Source organism: Nothoprocta perdicaria, unplaced genomic scaffold (assembly GCF_003342845.1).
Source record: "Nothoprocta perdicaria isolate Ctin4 unplaced genomic scaffold, notPer1 scaffold_295, whole genome shotgun sequence".
Taxonomy (NCBI): Eukaryota; Metazoa; Chordata; class Aves; order Tinamiformes; family Tinamidae; genus Nothoprocta; species Nothoprocta perdicaria.
In genome coordinates this window covers 188,665-212,138 of record NW_020455527.1, presented here as the reverse complement: position 1 = coordinate 212,138, position 23,474 = coordinate 188,665, and the positions used below count along the sequence as shown (strand labels likewise).

Genomic DNA, 23,474 nt, shown 5'->3' with positions numbered 1-23,474 from the left:
CAATTCTTGGGAAATGTTCCCTGGTGGCATTTTGCAACATGCTTCAGATAACTTTTCTCTCCCTCTTTTTTTTTAAATTTATTTTATGCTTTTTTAAAGCAGTTTTTTACGTGAAAAAATGCAGTTTAGTCCCAACTTAATTTTCAGGCAAATTATTTTCATGGCCTGTTTCTCATTATAGGAAATGATCTGCAGAATGGCATATTGGGATTTATTCCAGAAGTGCAGAGCGGACTTGTTCTTGATGAAGACTCAGAAAATAGAGAGGTGCTTCTAATTGTCACAAGGCAACCAAACAGGTGCTGTCAACAACTGACAAAAGTGCTCTCCCCTTGTGCAGTTATGTGCTGTGTTGAATCAACACAACTGTTAGTAGAAAAGGTTCATCATAGGATTTTCTAATAAATCTTGTCTTTCAGCTGCTTTAAAAACTACCCAGAATTTGACATACTTAAGTTGTAGATGTAGGTAGGTTTGTCACTGCGCTGTAACTAAACAGAAACAGAAAGAACGAATATTTTCCAGCTTGTACCATAGTGCAGTAAACACGAGAGTAACTTCTCTGTTACTTCATGCTAGCATTACTTTGCTGAAGGTGCAAGTAAGTGCGAAATCTTGTTTACCAAGTGTCAGCGTTATGTTTGTCTTTCACACAGATAACTTGCTTTTCCAATTAACATGTATACCTTCCACATTTATATGTATTCTGAAAAAACTTACAGTGAAGCCTGGCTTTCCATGCAAACATTTCCCTTTATATAAAGGAAAGCACTTGGGCACACACCTCCCTTTGAGGCTGCAGAGACTTTGTTTTGCTAATCTCATGTTTTATGAAACAAAAGTTGAAAAGCAAATTGATCTCGGTACCCCAAACTGCTTGATTTTTCTCCCCGCATTACCTTTTTTGTAACCCAGTAAGATTTTAGAGGGAGTAATTTAAATCAAAAGGAAGACATTTTCTTAAATCAGTTTTTTCCCTAGTGATAAGTTTCGAATATTAATGAAAAACAGATGCTTTTCTCTATCATGTATGTTTTCTAAACAAAGAGCTATTTCCTGCAGTAGTATGTATAGAGTTTTGGTTTGCTTGTAGGGCTTTTGAAGATGTGAAGGTATTTTGGCGTGTGACCTTTAATGAAACTTCAGTTGTCCTTCTTAAGGATGGCATAAACTTGGAGAAAGAACTTGTGTCTGTGCTAGGATCCACCACCTGCTTGGCAGGTCAAACAATGTGCAACATCTCCATTGAAATACGACCTGATAATGTAAGTCTTTTTTGCTCATATATCTACAATACTATGATGTTGGATGGCAATATATTGAGATGGAAAAAAATCTGTCATCTAGACAAACTGTGGTAGGATGGAGTTTGAAGATGGTAACGTGGCATCTGCTCAGGTTTTTGGCAAGCAGTGGCTTTTTTGTGGATTGTGAGCTCCTCCATTGTGACAAGTGAAAATTCAGGCAGGTGCTGAGGGTTGAATTTGCAAGTCTTGGGTATGTGCAGGGCAGTAAGAAAAATCAGAATGCAGGCACTTTACTGAAGCAGTGAAGTGTGAATTCATATAATGGACTTTTACCTTTAGTACATTTATAAATTAATTGAAGTGCTTTTAGTAGGGCTTAGGCAAAGCATAATGTAAGGCTGTAAGTAACAAAGCCTGCAAATAAGAACACCCTATTTGACAAAAAACAAACAAACAAACAAAAATAAATAGTACAACTTGTTTACATGACTAAATCTAGCACAATTATCTATGGAAAACTCTACTCAGTCTTGAAAACAAGCATCACTGGCTGCCTACCATTCTGTTGCTGCACACATCCAGTTTATGACCAGCAAAATTCAGCTTAGCGGCCATCATCCACTGAGGCTATTTGGCATTCCCCAGTTGGGTAGTCCTGCATCTAAGTGAGTGGAGAGGCCCAACTGATATTCAAAAATGAAAACATGATTGGATTAACACAAAAGCACAGTATTCACAGTCATTTTCATTCAAAAGGGAAAAGAGGGAAAATTTCTCTTTGTGTACATGCCTAGTAATCAGAATAGTCATTTAAGAAACATAGGATTTATGTCCCTCTATTTTTCAGAGTGCAAAGCTTGAATCATTCCAGAAAAGTATCCTAAAAGCTAGGTAATGGGCAGGGCTTGAGGTCTTCAGAAAGAAAAAGGACAAGAGAAGGATCTTCCCATTTTTCCTGCTACAATCCAGAAAGTAATGCAGGATGTTGGAAGTAGTGATTAGAAAGTGCATTCTCATAGCTGAATGGGGAAGCCTTTCTCCTGCTTGAGATGTTGTTTTTAAATTAAAGAGTCAGTGAATAAAATATATAGACTGTAGTGGGACATTGACTGCCTTGCCAAGTAAATTGGCATTTTGAAGCTGGTTAGTCTAAGTAATGGTATCATTATTTAATGACAGCAGAAAATGCAGCAGCTGCAAAGATGTGCAGTTGAGCCACATAAAGAATGAGCATATGCAATTCCTTCAGGTGCTAATGGAAAGCTGAAGTTCCCTATGGCATTCCAGTAAATCTGGTCCTGACATTGGTCTGTCAAGATTGTTCCATTTAAAAAATTACTCAAGAGCACTTTCCTGAAAATAACCCAATTAAAAATGAATGCTTGTTAACCCCCCAAATATTTCCTAACTCTTCAGTTATACATAGTTTTTACATTATTAACAAATACCTTCTGAAATGATGAGGTAATAGATGCACTCAAATATTTAACATTTTTTATGGTATGGAATGTTCTAGACTTTGAAAGATTCAACTTAGCTGGCTGAACTGATTCACCTTAAAGTTCAGTCCTGTTTTCTGGAGAATTCCAATATGATTTCCAGAAGTCCAGAACTGAAACAAAAAGCTATAGTTACTAATAAAAAAAAAGTTGATAATACAAATCCTTTTTTTTTGTTTTATGCAGAACCACATTTTATTTTGTTTTGCTTTGTTTTTTTTGTGAGTTTACTGCTTTATGAGTACATATGATTGGTGTAATTAATATATTTCCAGCTGAATTCTGGAAGTAAGCTCAAAGACCAGATATCTGTTCTTAAACACAGCAATGAATAGACTGGTATTGTAGGTACAAAATGAAAGATTAGGTCTCAGGTCATATTGAAATTTATGATTGCTGGCTTATTTACAATAAATAGTTGAGCTTTAACACTGTAGAACTGAGCTAATTCTTTGATATGCCAACGCTAAAATTGTCAGCTGTATTTCCTGACTAATAGAAAATTTCTGTATATCGTAAATCTTTTCAAAACTTTGCGTAAGTTCATTACTCAAGCTACAGTCAATACTAATTACATTTCAGACTTGCTTACATTTCTGTGCGTTTCTTCCTATGGTATGTGTGTACATACCTTTTCTGTAAGACAAAAAGAAAGTGAATGAACACAATTAAAAAAAAAAAAAAAGTACACCTGTGTGTACTCCATCACCTGCAAAACTGATTTTGAAAATTTTTACTCTCATGTCTTATGGCAATCATACAACCAAATATATGTAGTATAGAAATAGCTATTTTTTTCAAATAAAGTAAGATTGCACGTGAAAATGTGTAACATTTCTCTATTGCAAAGGACATGATGCTGCAATACTAACCTTTTAGAATACGCTTATTCTACTTATCAAACATTTCAAGAAGAATGATACATATTAGTACAAGTAATTCATTGCACTTACAGAATAACATACAATTTTTTAAAGCTGGAAGTAATGAACCTTATAATGATATGAAAATCCTCTCTCATTTACAGGTACCTGAATTTGAAATGCATTTTTTGGTTGAGCTGTATGCAGTAAGTGCAGGAGCTATGGTGAACAGTAGTGCCAGATTTGCCCTTATAACAGTTCTTGAGAGTGACGCCCCTCGTGGGTTAGTGTATTTTGCTGTGGGATCTCGTTTTGCCGTGGCTCATAAGAAGGCTACTTTAATCAGTTTGCAAGTGCTCAGAGATTCGAGTATGTCAGCAGCCACAATGGTTAGCTACAGCACACAGGTAAGATTGACACATGATTAGATCAGTTTTTATTCTCTAAAGCAAATGTGACTGCCATTAGCATTTTTAGGAAGCAGTCAAACATTCACTGCGCCCATGTAATCTAGCTTTTCCCTGTTAATGAAAAGATGTAACTTTCGTTGCATTGTCAAGGATGAATTGTTCTTGATACTTTCAAAGCCCCAAAGACTGTGCTCATTCATGCAGTTCTGACACTATTCTGAGACAACTCACCATCAAGATCAGATACAATCACACTTGTTGTGTTAACTTACAACTTTATACACCATGCATATTTAGGAAAAGAGTGTTTTCATCAAATTTTATTCCATGATTTGCAAGTACCAATCTTGAAAATTTTATTGTGATTTACATTCTTATAAGGCCAACTGAATTATGTCATCCCCAATTACTAGATTGTTCTGTTTTTCTCTAAATGAGTGCTGCATTATTGTAAGCAGATGATGAGCATTCTCCTGTAGCAGAAATGGTGAAGCTGCAAAATGATAAAGCTGCAAAAATCTGATTTCTTTCACTTCCTTAAAGTTGCATCTCTAAAATCATGGCATAGCCTCTGCATTTCTCATTGTAGTGCTTAGCTTGATTAGACCAAATATGCTGGATTTTACGCTGAGTGTCATTATTATGAGAGAGTGTTTCATCCCTCTTTTTAATGGAAAGCTTTGTATGCTATTACTATACTGCATGTGCATATATTTTAAAGAGACCTTGTATAATTTGATGTTTCCAAGGGTTTATTATACAGTAGCTTGCCAGTGTTTTGGTTAGATTTTGTGGTAAAAGATTTTCGCATTCTTTCCATCCAAGAGGGATGTGGGCATTATCCTTTAGCTGTTAAACACACAACGAATTGCCACTGTTCAGTGTTTGCCTAAGGTAAAATACAGATTGCAGTTCCTTTGCCATTTGTATTTCGTATAGCTTGCAATCAACACTGCTTTGTGCAGTTTTAGGTTTTGAGTACTAAAGTATTGCTTTATGAGAGAGGAGGTCATGACGGGCAGTAGTGGTGAGGTGCTTACTGGAAACAGATGTTTATCTCATTCCTAAAAAGGGATGTTTTTAAAACATTGTTCTTGTCACTAATACCTTTGTTATCACTTATTTTCCTCTTCCCTAATTCTCAGTTGGAAGAGAGAAATAAAAGGAAGCTTCTGCCTGGAGCTGGCACAGATAGCATGAACATGCTCTAGAGCAAATATGAACAAATACATCCCATACTGATACGCAATGTTCTGCTGAGAACTCAAAAGATTTTATCCCAGAAGTAGCATTTACTTCTAAAAGCTGTGGGATTCAGAGGTGGTTTAGTATTTCACAAATAAAATCCCTTACCTTGAACAGTAAGAGATGTCCTTGATTTTAATTGAGAGTTAGTATATAACCTATACTCGTAAAATAAGTGGATAGTGTTCAAGAAATAATGCATTTGAATATTAGTCCAGAGCCTAGTTTTCGGTTAAAGAAAGTTTATAATATCACCACCTAGAAAGCAAGGTTATGGCATCTGACAAAAAGAGCAAAAATATGAAGAATGAAACAGTATCTGTAGGCCCTATGGAAGGAAAAATAACAATACTTCACAGGAAAATGAGGCCATATGGTGTTGCTGGTTAAGTTCATCTGTCTGCCTCACATGTGGGTTCTATAGTGTTTGCTTTGCCTTTGGTCCTAAATGGATGGTCCTTGTTTTCACTGTTTGTACTGGGACCCAAAATATCCTGGGTTGATATTGGTCTGGGCACAGATTTTAGAACCCTTTCCTTGGCTTCTTGTTTATTTTTCATTTATCTGAAATGCCTATCTATTTCTTTAGTTGAAGGATTTTGTGCTTCACATAAACTTACTTCAGACCTTTGGGAATTTCAGCATCTGTTTTTTAGCAGTCATAATTGTTATAATGTTACCTAAACTCTTTTGGTTTGCTTTAAGGAGCTACAAAAACCCGAACCTATTGGCCGGACCTTCGTATCTCCAGCTGTTGCAGGACAAGATTTTATCAGATCTGAAGGTTTTTTGACTTTTGAACTTGGACAGAGAAATGCTTTGCTGGAAGTGACTCTGACTCCGGAGACAGGATCCTTAAACCCATTTCCTAAACGTTTCCAGGTTGTGCTTTCTAATCCCACAGGCGGTGCCAGAGTAGATGATGCTTATGCTATTGCTAACGTCACCATTGTCTCAGATTTGGACTCCTTGCCAGTCTGGGGACTTGTTGATCAACTGCATCAGCCACTTGATGACACCATTTTAAACAGAGTCCTTCAGAATTTGAATGTGAAAGTAGCTACAGAAACCACAGAAGAGCAACTTACTGCTGTGATGCATATAATAGATAAGGTAAACCTATTAGGGCTCCTTCTTGAATGACCAATGACTTTTAGAAGGATGTAATAACACTTAGATCTGTGCCAAGATCAAGATTAGAATCCACAGCAGTGACCCACAATTGAGGAAGAATGTTAGCCCCCAGGTTACGATGGTGACAGAAAATTAAAAAAAAAAAAATACAAGTAGAAAAGTTGAAAAGAGCGAGCAGTATTAATTTTGCAAATGTATCTATAGCACAATGTTTTGTGCTGTTTCAAGTTCTTTTGTGCTATAGTTTCAGGGAGCTTACTGTGGTATCTTGGTTCCTAGCCCCCCACGTATTTTGGTCTTAGCCCTGGCACAGAATACCTAGGCCCAAGGTTTGCTCGTGTCTTCAACAGTTGGCTGCAGTCATCCCATAGCAAACTGTGCTCTAACCAGGCATGCAGCTTTGTCCCCGCACTCCGTTTGTTACTGCTTGTTGCCACTTTGAAATGGAAAAATAGAGAAGGTAGTGTCAGAAATTCTCAGAAGGATTCAATCATCTGTGATTTATGAATGAGTGAAAAACACCGCATGATTTCTTTAATAATGAAATCCCTGTTAGTAAACATGTCTTTAGGTAGTTTTGGTAATTTGTGCCTTGGTCTTGGTGGTAGTTTTCAGAAGGTGGGAAAATGCCTGAAACTGTCAGAGTTAAAGTAGTTGAGCTAAAGCTATAAATGCGAGCAGAGTGTTCAACATACAGAAATCTTTTAAGAAGTCTTCTTAATACATTGAAAAAATAATACGATCATATAATTTTAATATTTTCATATATTAAAATTAATTACATGAATATTAAAATGGAAGATAGCAAAATAATAAAAATAGTTCATTCCTTAGTGGTTTATGGGAGTCAGTAATCGTCTGTTTGGTTCTGTGTATAAAAAGCTGTCTCACTTATTTTCTTCATATTAGGTAACAGATGTAGGTAAAAAGCGGCTACTTGCTGATAAAAGTAGAAGTCTCTTCTACGAGATACTCTGTGCTCTGGCTAGCCCTAAACGCAAAGACACGCGAGGGTATAGTCTGCTTGCTGAGGTGACTGAGAAATTTGCTTTTTCCCTGTTGACTGGAATAACGTGTGGATCACCAGGGGAAAAGTAAGTAAACTTGAATTCATAGTATGTTGTGGGAATATAGGACAATATTCAGGATTAGTAATAATTTAAGTGAATTTTTTTAAAGGGATTTTCCTATCATTTGATATGTTGCATGTGTGAAAATGTGTTGCATTCTATGGTAATCTTGCTAAGCACTGTAAAGGCACAATGAGCTGATGTCTGGTACACTGATGTGGAGTAGGTGCAGAGTAGGAGTCAGGAGATTTTAGACCTGTTCTTTCACCTTTAGCTCAAATATTGTGTGGAAAATGATGTCTTAATTTTACTGAAGAAATAGCATGCAACTATCTTCAAAGGCTTATGTCAGAATAGATAAGCCAAAATTGCAACTGGCATTCTCCAGTTGGTTCTGTGTTCTTGGCTTTGTTCAGTAAATTTTGCTCACTGTATTTTCTTTTTTTTTTTAATGCATATCTCTAAATTGTTAGTTTTATCTGCAAGTGTATAACACCTGTGGTCGAGCTAATAGACAGGGAAAACAGTTGACTTGTCAAAACAGATGGCTATCTTTCATGAGAGGCTCTTAAATAGTGGATTTCTCCCACTATGATCGTATTGAACAACTACATAGAAGAATTTAGAAAAAAAAAAGAACAGATTTTTTTTAGAAAATATTGAGAAAGTAGAATTCTTAAATTGTAGATAGTATAAAGCCTTTCTCATTATATAATGCCATAAATATGTCCAGAAACTTGCAAGTGTTGACTTTTTTATTCCAAGTTCTTTGTATCATCTACTGGACCAAAGAGTGAAAGCTCCATCATCTGTTTTAAATGCATCTCTTCCTTGTAGGTTCATCTCTGTATCAGTTTATAAAAATGAGTATTGTGAAAGTCTGGTTTACCAAGGAGAGATTTTGGTAGCAGATCGTACTGTGCCTCTGTTCTTTTCACAGGCACTGAAGCTGTCTATATTAAATACCATCAAGCCTATACATGATGAAGGAACACAGTATAACTTGCAAATACATTTTAGAGTCACTCTATGACATAAAGCTCTGTTTCACTTACCAGCCTTATTGTTTTTCTGTTTCAATAGAGGTAAAAATGTCCTTGACAGCTGCCCGTACATTGCAATAATGGCTCACAACTGGTATCCTCAGCAAATCAATGGACACAAATTTGATGGAAAAGATGGGGATTTTATTCATGTACCTGAGCATTTATTAGAGGTCTCTGTTGTGTTGTCTCCTCAAGATGAGAACTGTGAATCTGTACAGTTTACAGAATACAGCAGCCAGCAGTGGTTTCTTACTGGTGATAAAGAACTTGCCCTAAAGAACAAGGTTTGAAAACAATGCAATTTATTTTTGTATGAAGCTAATTTGATTTAAATATTGAGCAAAGCATATTTAATGCATTTTTAAAATTAGAACATTTTTGTTTGCATTTCTGACTAAAATTAAACAATATCTATTGAATTTTAATGTGTTACAGGTTTTCTCTGTGAGTTTGAAGGGTCAGAGTTCACGCCCTTTGAAGGATAACAATGAAGTCATTTACCGAATTTATGCTACAGGAAGTCGGATTGTCCCACAGAAGTCTCTGTGTCTCCTTTGGAATCAAGCTGCAGAAAGGTATTTTATAAATCTGTTTAGTTTTCCAGCTTCTAGAATAAACTTGTACATCTGCAGTAGATGCTATAGCTGTGATTACATCATCTGCCATTATAAAATTGTTTTCATTTCCCATTTATGGGTTTTTACTAACTGCTCTGGCCTTTGTACTAGCACATAAAAGTTTTCATGCGGCAAAATGTGTAACTCTTCCAGATCAGAAATGTATAAAATTACTTCTGCTCTTAACTTTTTTCACCCAAATATATTTTGGGCATTAGACAAAGCTGGAAAGTGATAGATATCAGAATTGCATTACTTTGTTAATATTAATGAAAATTCCTCACAAGTGAGAGGAAGCAGAATTTATCTGAAGACTTTCATTTTTGTAGTCACCCAGTGATAGCATACGCCTAGTCTCTAACTAGAAAATGCCTTAATATGTCATCCATAGTATACACTTTGCAAATCAATTCAGTAGTACTGAAACCAAATAAAACATGAATTTTATTTTAAAAATACCAAATATTAGTATGAAGTGTTCTCCTTAGTGGGATATGTAATCTACAGAGTAAATGACAGACTACTAAAAAAGTCAGACTCATTTTTTTTGCAAAACTTAAAAAAAAAAGTATAGTCACAGACACTTTTACTGAAAGAAAATTATCTTTATTATGTACTCATAAGTTTTTAATTGTTAGTCAAAACAGTGCTAATATCATTTAAATATACTATTTTGATGTCTGTACCTAAGAGATATCAAAAATACCACTTTTACATGCTATTTTAGAAATTTGGCATTTCAGGGCTAGAACAACAGCTTTCAAGCTTGCTTATCATTTGGGTTGCACAAGCACATTTCCTCCAATATTTGCGAGATGTATGCAATTTGTGTTGGCAGTCCATAAATCATCTCTTTTTTTTTTTTTTTTTTCCTTCTTGTAGAAAGGAGATAGCACATTCAGACTTTCTTCTCTTGCACTTGCGCTTTTTTTTTTTTTTTCTTTTAACCATTTGCACCAGGATAAAAGACAAATTCATTTTGTTGTTGTTCTTGTAGCTGGTTGTCTGATAGTGGATACTGTAAAGTGGTGGATGACACGTCAGACTACGTGGAATGCTCTTGTTCTCACATGTCCATTTATGCAGTTTATGCCCAGACAGACAACTTGTCATCATACAATGAAGCTTTTTTCTCTTCTGGATTCATCTGCATTTCAGGTCAGTTGAAAAACAAGGTAGTTTTTTCATTAATAAGAGGTTATGTTCAGTAAGATTGTTAGCAATTGCTAGCGATCTTTTTAATTGAAGGAGGACTAAATAACTTCATCTTAGCAACAGAGAATTGCACCTTGGTTGAAAGACTTGCCTACTGCAAAAAAAAAATCTGCAATGGAATGTGTTTTGGTGGCAATGAAATGTGTTTTGGTGGTTTTTTTTTTTCTTTTGTTTTTTTTTGGTCATCTTTATTTGAAGCACATGAAAGAGAAATACATCAATTTATTTTTGGAGAGAACGGTAAAATCCTAAATATACCCATGTTTCTAGCAGATATATACAACATCAACAAATCTTTTAGGCATTGTTCTTTCAATATTTTAATATAAGCATGTTTTCCGTTATGCAGTTCATTGATTCCTACGAAATTCTTAAAACAGATTTTAGAAGTTATGAGTGAACTAAGGCAAATGTTTTTCTATAGATCTGATTTAGTAGAGGTTAAACATTGTCTTTGTTATCTGACATAGAACATGGCTTAATTTTTTTTTATTTTTTATTCCCATGCAGGTTTCACTTTGGCTATTATCTCCCACCTTTTCTGTACCAGATGTGCAATGTTTGCAGCTAAACTTCTCACACACATGATGGTTGCTTGCCTGGGTACTCAGGTAAGGAGTGAAAAAAAAAAAGATCTGTATCTATATGCACACACACATATATATATAAAACATATATATGAAAATATATCACCTTCTAGTATTTGGAGAGTGTACATATAACTGGATAATTATTGCCCCATTAAATGTTTTGGATTTTTGCTAACTGATTATTTACAGGAGTAAGACAGGAATAATTTAAGAGATTTTATTTAGCTTGAAAACTTAGGACATAATAAATGGTGCTTTTTAATTTCTAAATGTAAAAGTAAAATGTTAGTACTTAGTTTTTTTTATCAGGCTTATTAAGGAAACAGTAGACACTGGGTTCAGAACTAATAAATCTCACCCCATTCTACAGAATGAAGGAAGCTGCTGTATTCTTACCTTACATTTAAGGTAACACACATAGACATGAAGAAAGAAGGTTGAAATATTCCATGCTTTTATGTTTTTACCAGAAAAATAATCTAGAAGATTTTCGGCTGAGTTACACTGTTCGATATGCACTTAAGTGCTTTTTGTCCTCTCTCTGCACTGGATCTTTGTTTATTTTTTTCTCTTACCTCTAGAAAGAGCACTAATTATTATTATCTGTAGGTGGCAGTCAAGGCTTTTCAACACATTGCTGGGAAACTTACTTTTCCAGGACTGTCTGCTTTGTGGTTGTATGCAGCAATTCATAGACTCTGATAGTGATGGTGAATGGTGATTCTCAAAATCTTACATTCCTTTTGTTCTTTTCTGTTCTACTTCCAGTAATAATGGAGAATTTGTAGAGTATTCAGGAATAGACTTTGGTAAATTTAGTGTACCAAGTTTTGATGTATCTCATTGAAAAGACATAAAAGTCTAGAGCTTTCTAAACATCTTTCTCTCCTCTCTGATATTTACTCAAAGTATCTTGATGTCTCCAGAAAACATTATTTCTTGAGCCTTTAGTTTGTCCTGGTGTTTTTGTCTGTTTCAACAGTATGCTTTTTTATTCAATGTCATGCAGCAATCACCTAAAAGGCAAAAGAAAAAAAAAATAACAGGCTGAGATTTGGGGCTTCAGGGTAAATTTTGTTGGATTTATTAATTTGATGAGGTACCTTACAATATTATTTCACAATGTCTCAATACATTCATTCTAATCAATTGAAAAAAAACCAACAAACCAAAACAATACAGTAGCATCTTTTATGAGAGTTTATTGCTTCAGCTCCTGTGTATTTTCCTTGGCATTCCCAGGCATATCTGATGACCAACTGCACAGGTGGTTTGTGCTCTTGCCTCAGCAAAGTTCACTCTGCATGTGCCTGAAAGCTGTGAATTATTCACTCTGAGAAGAAATATAAATATATATGCCAGTTATAAGATTTTTAAGCAGAAAATATGCAAAAAATCCTATTTAGAAAAAAACCACAAACTTTATTTAAAATTAAAAAACACTTATTTAGAAATGACTCCAAAGGATCTTAAGAAATGTTTAACTTCTAAGAAATAAATTTCTAAGAACTGATTTGGTAGAATTATTGTTTTATCATTTGGACTTATTCAGGTTTGAGACAGGTAGATAATATAATTCTATTAAAAGTACCTTAAATTTTAAGTATGTGATAAAATTTCTTAAGAGGTGATGCAAGATTCAGTTCTAAAAGACCATGGCAATGAAGAGTTACATGGGAGCAATGCGTATAAGGATAAAACTCAGCAATTTGTAAGTGATTATGAGAAAGGAAAACAGGATATTGTATAAAAGAGGATGGGAGGCAGAAAGGTGGAACCCTTGTGAGGGAAGCCAGGCTTCAGTCCTGGAATAACAAATACTGTCCTATAGAGCTTGCCAAGTTCTACCATTGTATGAGGATGAAGCTTCCCCTTAACTGTAATTCTCTGTAACTTTTTAACTCTTCTCTTCCAAGCTAAGGGAATTTTCAATTTCCCCATTAAATAATTAAAACAAAAAAGAAATTGTTGGAAATATCTGAGGAAAAAATGTTTGAAAAGAATATTCTTGAATGAAGTGGATAGGATGATTTTTTGTATGGCTACTGGAGCAGCTTGTGCCAAAGCATGATTCTCTGACAACCTCTCTAGGCTATAAAAATAAACTTTCAGGCAGTTCAATCCTTCATTCAAGCATGTGCTTTTAGAGCTAGCCAGTTGTAAAGAGTCGTTAAAGGACAGTTACTGACCAAGTCTGAGCCTGAGCTTCACTAAACTCCATGTCCCCATGAAATATGAACTACTTTTTTGTTGAAGAGGAAGCAGGAAATACTTATATACATTCTGTGCCATGTGGTTAGAGCCCGTTTGCCCAGTGTGAGGGAGTCTACTTTATAAAGCTTACTTATCCTTGTGACTTAGGATTCCCTCTTTCATTTTCTTGCTGTAACCTGATAGCAATAAATGTTGCCAAATGTGGAACTGATAGCTCTTGAGGAAGATAAGCAATCCATAAGGTCTGTGAGGGTGTAAAATAAGCAAGTTAAAACTAGATCCAGGCCAAACCAGACACCAGAACCGAACTGGAACCCATCTCATCCAGTTACTCTTAAATGTGAAATATTTTAGTAGTAAGTAGTAGATGGTATGCTTTCATAATGGAGAGATTTGAGCTAACAATATCTAAAACTTCTCATCTACCAAAGTAATCAGATTTTCATCTACAATCTCTATTGCCCTTTACAAGGAGAAGTTGCACCTAACCCCTTCCTGCCAGTGATTTGAATTAGCAGGTTTTGTATTGAATTAATTAATTACCTAGCTAGTTATTAGCTGGTTTCAGTCATTCATACCAAGTTAGACAACAGCTTTAAGTTCATGCAGCTTTTTTTCAGAAGCGGTTTTATCCCAGTAATAAGTAGAACTATTTAATGAGTAGTTTATATAAAAGACAATTTCATAGTAGTTACCTAAATTTGCTTGATAGTAGAGCAATGGAACTGATGGTCAGGAAGGCCTTGAGAGCCGATTTCTGTTACATAAAGTTACAATTTGTGAGTCCTTGAGAGTAGGATCAGATATAGTCAAAGATGGAAAACTAATCAGGCATTTGTAGTAGCAAATGATGTCTTGAGGTGATGGATATGATGTATGAGGTCCTTTGGAATCTGATGGGCTGATCTCGAGCATCGACGCACACAGTCCTCAGGGTGGGAATTATATGCAAGACACTCTTGGAGAAGGGCTGTTACTATAAAACAGCTGGCAGTTCTTTACCCTGATCATCTAAATGTCATGTGAGGAGCTAGAAAGTAGTTCAGTCACAAAAATATCTTTGCTGTGTCTTTCCCTGAGCCATGTGCTCTAGGTGTCCCTGCTTGAGCAGGAAGGTTGGACTAGATGATCTCTAGAGGTCCCTTCCAACCTTAAACATTCTGTGATTCTGTGAAACATTCTGTGATTTCCTGTGTTTCCAGTAGTGGGCCTCGTATTTCCTCTGTAGGTACTGGATGAAAGTTTGGAGACTTGGCCAAGTGCAGGGAATGTGAAATGTGACAATCCCATGGAAGAGGTGCTTGGTATAACCTTGGGGTTATGTGTAGTTATTTACTCTTGCCTGAGTCTTGGCTTTAAGGAGCGATGCGGATGCTATACGAGGTCTTAAGGCTTCAATCTAGAGAGAGTGGACCTCTAAAAGCACCAGAAAGCTCTCTATTCTTTCCTTTGAAGAGAAAAGGGCAAGAAGATCAGCTCTGGGTAGCATGGCTGCCATCATCTAGGTGATTAAACCTTTAAGTATATTTGAGATACTCATGTGATTTTAATTTTATTTTACATTTTTTTATCAACCAACATAATTTTGTCCTTTAATGATAATGTATCATTATTCCAACAACTATATTTCTGCTTTTCCTCTTCATAAGGATAATCTGACTTTACCTCCCTTGTTAACTTTTCTGATGTTGAGTTGCAATGTAGTGTTAGTGCACAAGCTGTTACTGTTGTCTTATAAATTATCTCCTACCATTTGCCAAACCTCAGATATATGAGCAATACTATAACATATGTTAGGAAGCTACTACATTATATCACACCTCCTGTCCTCCTTGCAAACAGTCAAGTGTTCTCTTTATCACTTTAAAGCATAACTATGAGATTTCTATCAGCTAATGCCTTCCAGCTCCTTTTTTTTTTTAATAATACTGTGCTTTTTTTTTTACATCACAGACATTTGGGGACCACACACAGAGTGGAAAACAGAGCAGCACTCTTAAGCCTCCTAAGCCTGTTTGTCTCTTCCTGTTTCCATTTTAGCATGAAGCATATGCGGGTTTTTTTGTCTGTTTCATGCTATTTTACACTCTTCATATTTTTTGCCCACTTTACTTGCTCTCTCTTTATCCACTCATGTTTGCCTTTCAATTATAGCAAAAATACAGGTATCTATGGATATCAGCAAATCTTCCATTGCTCATTTCCTTACTAAAGACTTTTCTCAGCCCTGTTTCGTAGGAATGTTATCAACAGTTGCTACCACCCTTAAATTATATGCGTAGCAGCACCTGTGCAGTGCTAATCCGAAGCTTGCTAAACTGATGCAAAGATTAGCTCATCTTTAAAAAAAAAAAAAAAAAAAAAAAAAAAGGAAAAAACAGACCTTCTTGAGACTTAGTGCCTAAAAAAATTCATTTAAAATTATTTAAAAGAATGCTAACTATTGAATGGTTTTAGTTTTACTCCACTAACATCCCTTCATTTCACTTCTGTGCTTACTTCCATATTCAAGAATATGTACACTTTTTAATTTTTAAATTTTTATTTGAATTTTTGGCATTTTATTATGAGTCTGCCTCGTATCTTAGAGAACTAGTGTTCCATACACAGTATACTATATAAATTCTGTTCAAGACTTAAGTGAATTATTTCCTAGATATAAACGAAGCCAGAATCTGATCATGCCAGATTTACAGGGCAAGTACAATTTTAAGTAATAGGTGTCCAGTTTGCATTTGAAAATAATCAAATGTTCGTAAATACTGACTTACCCATGGTTGCAGGTAATTGTGAAACATTTGTATAAGTTTTAGTAATTTAACCAGCAGTTGAATTTTTTGTCTATTCATGCATAGAAAGTTCAATAATAAGATTTGAAAATGACTTTGGGTTTTTAATAATCACATAAAGAGCTCATACTTGAATTAATGATAATGATGCATAAGAGGACCTTACATAACAAAAGAGTGATGTATATGTCTAAATCCTGTGCTCTACCTCCAAACTTTGCATAAAGCAGTTCAAATCTACTGAGGTGCTGTTTTGATGGGAAGCTTTCACTGAAAATACATAGTGTATCATTTTCTGCCTTTTTTTTTTTTTTTTTTTTTCCAAAATTAATAGATGGGCAGAACTCAAAACTCATGGTCCACCATGCCTCGTAGATTTGGTAGCTTTGTTCTGGACTAGGAAGATTTCATTCTTTCATCCCTACTACAGTTTTTTCACTTAATTAGGCAAGGTAGTAGTGCAACTTCTCTATATTCACAATCAAGACTATAGAATGACCTTTTATATTAAGGTCTTGTATGTTAAAATATCTTTTGCAAGTATGGAAGATAGAAAATTTTAAGCCTTAAAAGAGGCTTATAGCTGCTGCCATTTGTTACTTGAGAAATATTTTAAAAATATTTGTACTTCAGTATTGTACTTGTTTAAATTGTACTTGACTATAACCTTTGATCTAGATAAAGTAGTTTACTTGAATTAGCAACTGTAATATCAACATTTTCAAAAGATCACCACAGGAGATAAGACTGAGCTCTGCAGCAAAAGCTCTCCACGCTTTTAAAATTCTCTGCAACTGATGCAGATCCTTGCCCTCTCTTACCTTTGAGCAGAGTTTTCTGTAGAATGTTTGTTTCTGTGTTCTTAAATCTTCATTTTAAGGATTGCCAAGTCATTAACTAATTGTAATACATAGAGCCCTACCCTCAACCTGGGAAAGGTTAAAGTGATATTCATTTATTAATCTTTATATTTTACATAGATATAAAGATGTTATTAACTCCTATATTTCATGCAGACAATACATAGCCTTAATAGTTTGCATCTCATTTGTTTTAATTGAGACCAGACATAATGACAACTAATCACTTTAGGATAGTTATTAGTTTGTCTTAATTTCCCAGCTTTGTTTTCTAGAAGACTATACTGGATAGTATAGTTTGACAACTTCAAACTAACTTCCTAAAGCCATTTGTAAATGTGGTTTCACTGAAACAGAAATGGAATTGAAGCAAAGTTTGGAAGTTGAATGTTCACTGTATGATGAGTAAGTCTAACATGTTAGCTCTTCAGTCACCTTGCGTGTTATATTCTCTTTTGCCTTCCTCTAGTTATATACAATTTTGCCTCTCTTATACTTTTGATTTTGTTTAACAGAATTCTGAATTTAGCTCTGAGGTTTCTGACATTTAGTTTGTAAGCTCTCTTTGTGCGTGTCTATATGCTCAGTGGTACTAAAAAGGTAAAATTGAAGAGGAACTTGATCTTAATTGTATGAATCCATCATTGCTGACTAGCAAGCAAATGTAAGGCATTGTTATCCTCTCTTTAAAACAGTGGGTTTTTTGTTGTTGTTTTGTTTTCTTTTTGTTTCTATTTTTCCCCCCCTCACAAGCACAAATGAGTAATCTCATTGAAATCCGGTTATAGTAGTGATTGCAGCTGACCAGCTTAACTTGCTGTGGTCAGGAGGGTGAGGGTCTTTTGGAACTTCCACCAAACCTGAGGAACACTTTGCTTTATTGTTGCCTGAATGATTTTCTTTCAGATAGATAACAAACTTTAAGTTCATCTTGGTTGAGAAACCTAGAATGTATGCATTGAAAAATAATAAAATATAATAAGAGATCTTTATCAAGATAACTGTTTACAGTTCTGAGAGTTTTTAAGATTATGCTGCAGCATGTGACATATCCACATGCACAGGGCTGTGCTAATTTTCACAGCACTTGCTAATGTTTCAGGGTGTTGGGTTTATTTTTCATCTTTATCCTGAGATCATTGACTTCTGGAGGCTGAGACCCAGTGAATATTGCTTTGTAGATCAAAGCAGACTGCCCAAAGAGATATATTGTTCTTTCCTTCAGCCTTTCACAATGGAGATGTATTTAAAAGTTTCACTACAGGATCTGCTAAGATGTGCAGCTGTTAGAAGTGAGCCTGATAAACGTCAGATTCCAGTGGACACTCTGTTTATCAAAGGGAAAAGACACAGTCTACCTCTGTAACTTCTGAAATTCCTGATGCATTTTTGCTTTCAAAATATTTTGATATTCCACAGGATAATGCAATAGGATTTAATGTAATAGTTTTAAACAGGTTTAGCATATCTTTAGCACAAGATAGGAACATGTTCTTTTCAATAAGATCCAACCTAATTAAACTTTAAGTATAATTTAAGAGAGTTGAAAACCTTTTTTAAAAACAAATGCCATTTATTGTGACTTATTTTTCAGTTTTCTATTGCCAGTATAATTAACTCATGGGTCACTTATTGCTTCATTGATTTATATAGTTTTACATTAGTCATGATCCTTAAAATGTGCTAAATACTATAACGGTAAATTTAAAGGCAAGATCATACACAAGGGATTTATAGTATAAAGTATTCCCTTGACTTTTAGCTTCAACAAACACCTCTTCTGCTTGAAGCTTTCATTGAATGCTGGGATATTAGCCTTTAAGGAATATTTAGTTTTTTTAAGTTGCTGAAGGTTGTTGATTGAAACACATAGTGGATGACTTAATTTGGAAGCTGTTGTTTGTCATGAATGCTGGAAATGCTGGGGCTGTAGCTTCACTTAGCACTTCCATATTCCTCCACAATTTAGTCTTAAATTAGGCACAGGAAGTTTGTGACATCATCCTAATACGCACTGAATAATTTTGGGTGCTAAAGCCTAGATAGCTCTGTAACTTAAACTATATGGTATATCACATAACTGTAGTTTAGCACTTGGGGAACACCGGACTACAGAAAACTAATGTTTTTTAAAACCTCATTTGACACCATTCTTATTTTTGTGCTACCTTACAGAGAAAAAGATGAAGAAGTTGTAGCTATTGTAGCCTATTTTCAATATATTTCAAACTTCATGCTTGCAAAACTTTAAGTATTTTTGTTGTATTTCTTTTATACAAGGGAAGTGAAGTATGCTTTTTAAATAGGAATTTAGTTCTGTGTAGTAAAAACAATGAGTTATATCACTAATTTTCTCTTCAGTATTTTTAATCAAGAACGAAAGGGCTGCGATGTGTTCAGGACTTGACCTTGACACTATGCTTTCTAGGATTGTTTCACACCCGCTTGCCAAGACTTTTCTCTAAGCAACATATTCATTTTCATCATATCAAAGAAACAAATTCATAAGGTTAAAAGTGGTCCCTTATTTAATAATTACAAATTAATATGTATTAAATCTAGTACATAATTAACTGTCACATACTTACTAATATAGTGGATTTTCTTAGAATAGAATGACATAGATTAAGTATAAATGGTTTGATATCACGGCTGAACATCATTTTTAATAAGGCCAGTGCTTCCTGACTGAAATGGGAAGAGCTTTCCATAATAGCTGCATGTGACAGGCCATTTAGAAAAATGAAGTATCACATATAAAATTAGAAACGTGTATTTGTGATCTCAGACTATAAGTCAAGCTCCTGTTTTTTGGGGTTTTTTTTGTTTGTTTGTTTTGGTTTTGTTTGTTTCTTTTTTTGTTTTGTCTTCTCTCCCATTGAGCCTTTCCCTCACATATGGACATGTGGAGCAAATAGTTTATGAGCATCAGTCCTGTTTCTGCACTCAGTGCAGTAGCGTATTTGCCCTCTGGTTATTAATCAAAACCCAGTATAATAATAGCAGTTGCTAAACTCTCAGATTATAAAGAATTTCTAGAACTAATTTTGTCATGAAGTGACTATATTTAGTTTGGAATTATTGGGCTCCTAAGAACTTCAGTACTTTTAAATCCAGTAATAATATGCTGTAGGCAATGCAATGTCTGCATATTTTTATTAATGACATATTTCAGAAATTTAATTCCAATCTTAATTTTAAGGGGTTACTAAGATCTGATATTGCATTTTTAGTCAGAGAGTGTGAAATAATATTTACTCTGACTGACTGCATAATTACAGTAGTAGCCTAACAGATACATGCTGCCTCGATTTGCTTGGTGCTAAAAATATTTTGTGAATGAGGAGTTAGTAAGGGAAGTGCTAGATCAGTGGGATGTAAAAATCAAATCCATTTTATCTAAAGCCTGTTTCAGTTTACATGTGTTTGTTCAAAAGAGTGATAATGAGTTAGGATTGGGTCAAAGTGTTTTCTGGTCTATACAAGATAATATTCGCCATATGATCCCTTGGATGGTAAATATTCTATAACTTCCTTTCTTGAACTATAAAAAGCCTATCCATTAGTGTTGGTAAACTATTCTAGATGATATTACAGAGCTTTGTTGGACTGCATGGAATTTTTCATGTTCTTTTCCAGATAAGATATTTTTTCTCTTGATCAAAGCCTGCATGTTCAGAAAAATGCTGGGAGAGTGTACTAATTATAGCAGACATATATGATATAGGTCAAAGAGTAAATGCTCTCATAATTTGGCCTCCATTTTTACTGGATATTCAGCAAATTTGAAAGTGGATCAAAAGTGAGAAAAAAAAAGTTGTGCAGATTTGCTTTATTATTTGAAAATTTCTTTATCCTTTGTTTTCACAACTGATTTCTCCATACTCAAAGAGGCTGAGGTTTCTTCTTCCCTCTAAGCCTCAGGCACGAACCTATTTTTTTGTTTATTTTAGGATGTTCTTTTTTTCTTTTATTGACAATTCTTTTTTTTTTTTCCTTTGCTTAGGCGAACTTTTTTCTCTTAGTGTAAGTCACTGAAGTAGCATTTTCTGATTCTTAGCCCGTTATAGGAATGGAGAAGTTTTTCCTCTTGGTGTGGTAAGGATCTCATAAATTTCAGCCCGTTGTGTTGTCCTTTTTGCTGTTGCTGCTGTTCCAGTGCTGCTGTACAACATGATGAAACCAATGGCTCCATGTTGTTTTCTTACCTTTCTGTGGTTTTGCTGGTCTTTTTCCAATAAGAAATCTGCCCTTCAAAAATTCTTTTATTGTATACTCGTTAGGTCCAGTACTGTAACATTTAGGTGATTCAAGCAGAGCCTTGTAGTAGTGCCTGCCATTGATATATTTCAGAATATTTCAGAATATTTCAGAATATTTAAGGTTGGAAGGGACCTCTACAGATCATCTAGTCCAACCTTCCTGCTCAAGCAGGCACACCTACAGCATGTGGCACAGGGTGGCATCCAGGCGGGTTTTGAAGACCTCCAGAGAAGGAGACTCCACAACCTCCCTGGGCAGCCTGTTCCACTGCTCTGTCACCCTAACAGTAAAGAAGTTCCTCCTCACCTGGAGATGGAACTTCTTGTGTTTCAGCTTGTGGCCATTACCCCTCGTCCTATCGCTGGCCACCAGTGAGAACAGCCTGTCCCCTTCCTCCCTGCATTCTCCCTTCCTGAACTTATACATATTAATCATATCCCCTCTGAGCCGCCTCTTCTCCAGAGAAAACAGGCCCAGCTCRCTCAGCCTCTCTTCATACGAGAGATGTTCCATTCCCTTAATCATCCTGGTTGCCCTTCTCTGGACCCTCTCCAGAAGCTCCACGTCTCCCCTATACTGGGGTGCCCAGAACTGAACACAGTACTCCAGGTGCGAATATATGCCTGGTTGATTCCTGTATATATGCCTGGTTGATTCCTGTATCTTCTATTATGGAACAGACTCGCAGAACAACAGTGGTTAGAGGGGAGCTCTGGAGGTCTAGTCTATCTCCCTCCTCCAAGCTCCCTGGGCAAGTGAGACGATCTACAAAGAGTAGTGTTTTATTTTGTTCTGTTCAAACAAGTAAATACTTCAAATGTCTAGTTTTAGATGTGCTTCTAGTGTTTATGGATGGAAATGAGGCTCATTTGAAGTTCAGAGTGGTATTTGAAGACTTCTTTTTTGGACTCAGAGTGTCTCAAGTTGTCAAAAGCTTCCCGCCGAAATGAATAAAATTTAAAAAGGACGCCAAATGCTTTTGATAACTGGATCATTTATTTTTCCAAATGCTATGTTTAGTGAATACACTTGGAGGTGAATCAACATGCTTTGCTTTGTTTAGCCCTGCAGATAATAGGGCTGCTTCAGACTTTTAGAAAGCATACTTATTTGGTTAATCTCAAATGTTTCAATATAGATATTATATTGTAAATATACCACTTTGAGCAAGAGATAAAACCTGAATTATTTTAACTTCTGAGATAAGCATTTCTAACTTTAAAGTTTCATGTAAGATAAAAACGTACATAGTTACTAAATGCTTTAACTTTTTCACATTGCTTACTAAGTTGTTTTTAAGTAAATAACCAATCTTCACTTACTTGCACTTTCTAATGTGAACTAACTTGAATTGTATGTGTGTGTATGTATGTGTATATGTATCTGTTTGTCTATGTGTAAATGCTCATACGCATTGTCACCAGTTTCCCACGAAGACAAACGCTGAAGTACTGCGTTAGAGCAGGTTTTCTTGTAGAGCAGGTTTGACTTAAAATAGGAATGTTGCAGATCTCTCACGGGATCTATTTGTGAGATTACTGGTCTAGTTTCCACTGATCCTTTAGAAGCCAAATCTTCACCTGCATTTTCTTATCTGTTTTGCTTTCAAGTGGTCTCTATGTATCTGATTGCCTGTTCCTTTCAAGCGTGACTTTGATTTAGAATAGTAATGTAAATCAAGCAACATAGTTTAAAATTAATTCCAATTAATGGTATCCTGCTTTCTGTGAAATAAGGATGCGTTTGGCAGTTAGGTAATATTCCCATAGTAGTTAGGTAGCTCATCTGTATCAAACTTCTGTAAGGTTCATTTATTTTACATAAAAAATAAATGAACAAAAAGCAGTATTTCATAGTGCAGTAAAAATAGCTCTTTTGTTTCAAAAGGAAAGCTTCTGAAGGCAAACAACGAAGAAAATATCATGTGCTTTTGTGCTTAAGTTAATAGGATGAAGAAGAAAAGACTTTTCTTAGACTTCTCTTAGAATAGAGAGCTAAAGGGGAAGTAGAATCCAAACGATTTTTTGAGAAACTGGATAAACAGGAAGCAGCCTAGCAGCCCCGCAGGCAATCAGTTCTGTTTGACTTGTGCCTTGCTTCAATTAACATGCGACTGCCACGTTGCTGCTAATACCTCATAGTGCCAAAGTCCTGAGGGTCCATCTTTTTATTCAGATTCTACATCAATTGTTTGTTGCTCAAAGACCAACATTTTGTTTGTATGTCTTTATTATGAACAACAGATAAAGTTATTAGTATGGTTATTAATTAATAACACATACAGATATGTTCTTTTATGATTTTATGTAACCTTCTGCTTAGGCCTGTTCCAGATTCTTTGTTTTTGTTCAGTGCTTGTTGTTCAATGCTTGTTGTTCAGTGCTAGTTTTATTGCAGTTATATCTTTTAGTT

At 35.2% G+C, this 23,474-nt stretch overlaps 1 protein-coding gene across 1 annotated transcript in view; it reads left to right on the top strand.

Moving 5' to 3' along the window:
• Positions 1–23,474, top strand: part of ADGRV1 (adhesion G protein-coupled receptor V1) — a 225,333-nt gene that overhangs the window by 86,372 nt on the left and 115,487 nt on the right. Inside the window, exons 77-85 of the mRNA XM_026041834.1 lie at positions 182–299; positions 1,094–1,265; positions 3,774–4,016; positions 5,970–6,377; positions 7,308–7,492; positions 8,552–8,798; positions 8,950–9,089; positions 10,129–10,289; positions 10,857–10,957. Of these exons, the coding sequence (XP_025897619.1) occupies positions 182–299; positions 1,094–1,265; positions 3,774–4,016; positions 5,970–6,377; positions 7,308–7,492; positions 8,552–8,798; positions 8,950–9,089; positions 10,129–10,289; positions 10,857–10,957 (1,775 nt within the window). The remainder of the gene's footprint in view (positions 1–181; positions 300–1,093; positions 1,266–3,773; positions 4,017–5,969; positions 6,378–7,307; positions 7,493–8,551; positions 8,799–8,949; positions 9,090–10,128; positions 10,290–10,856; positions 10,958–23,474) is intronic.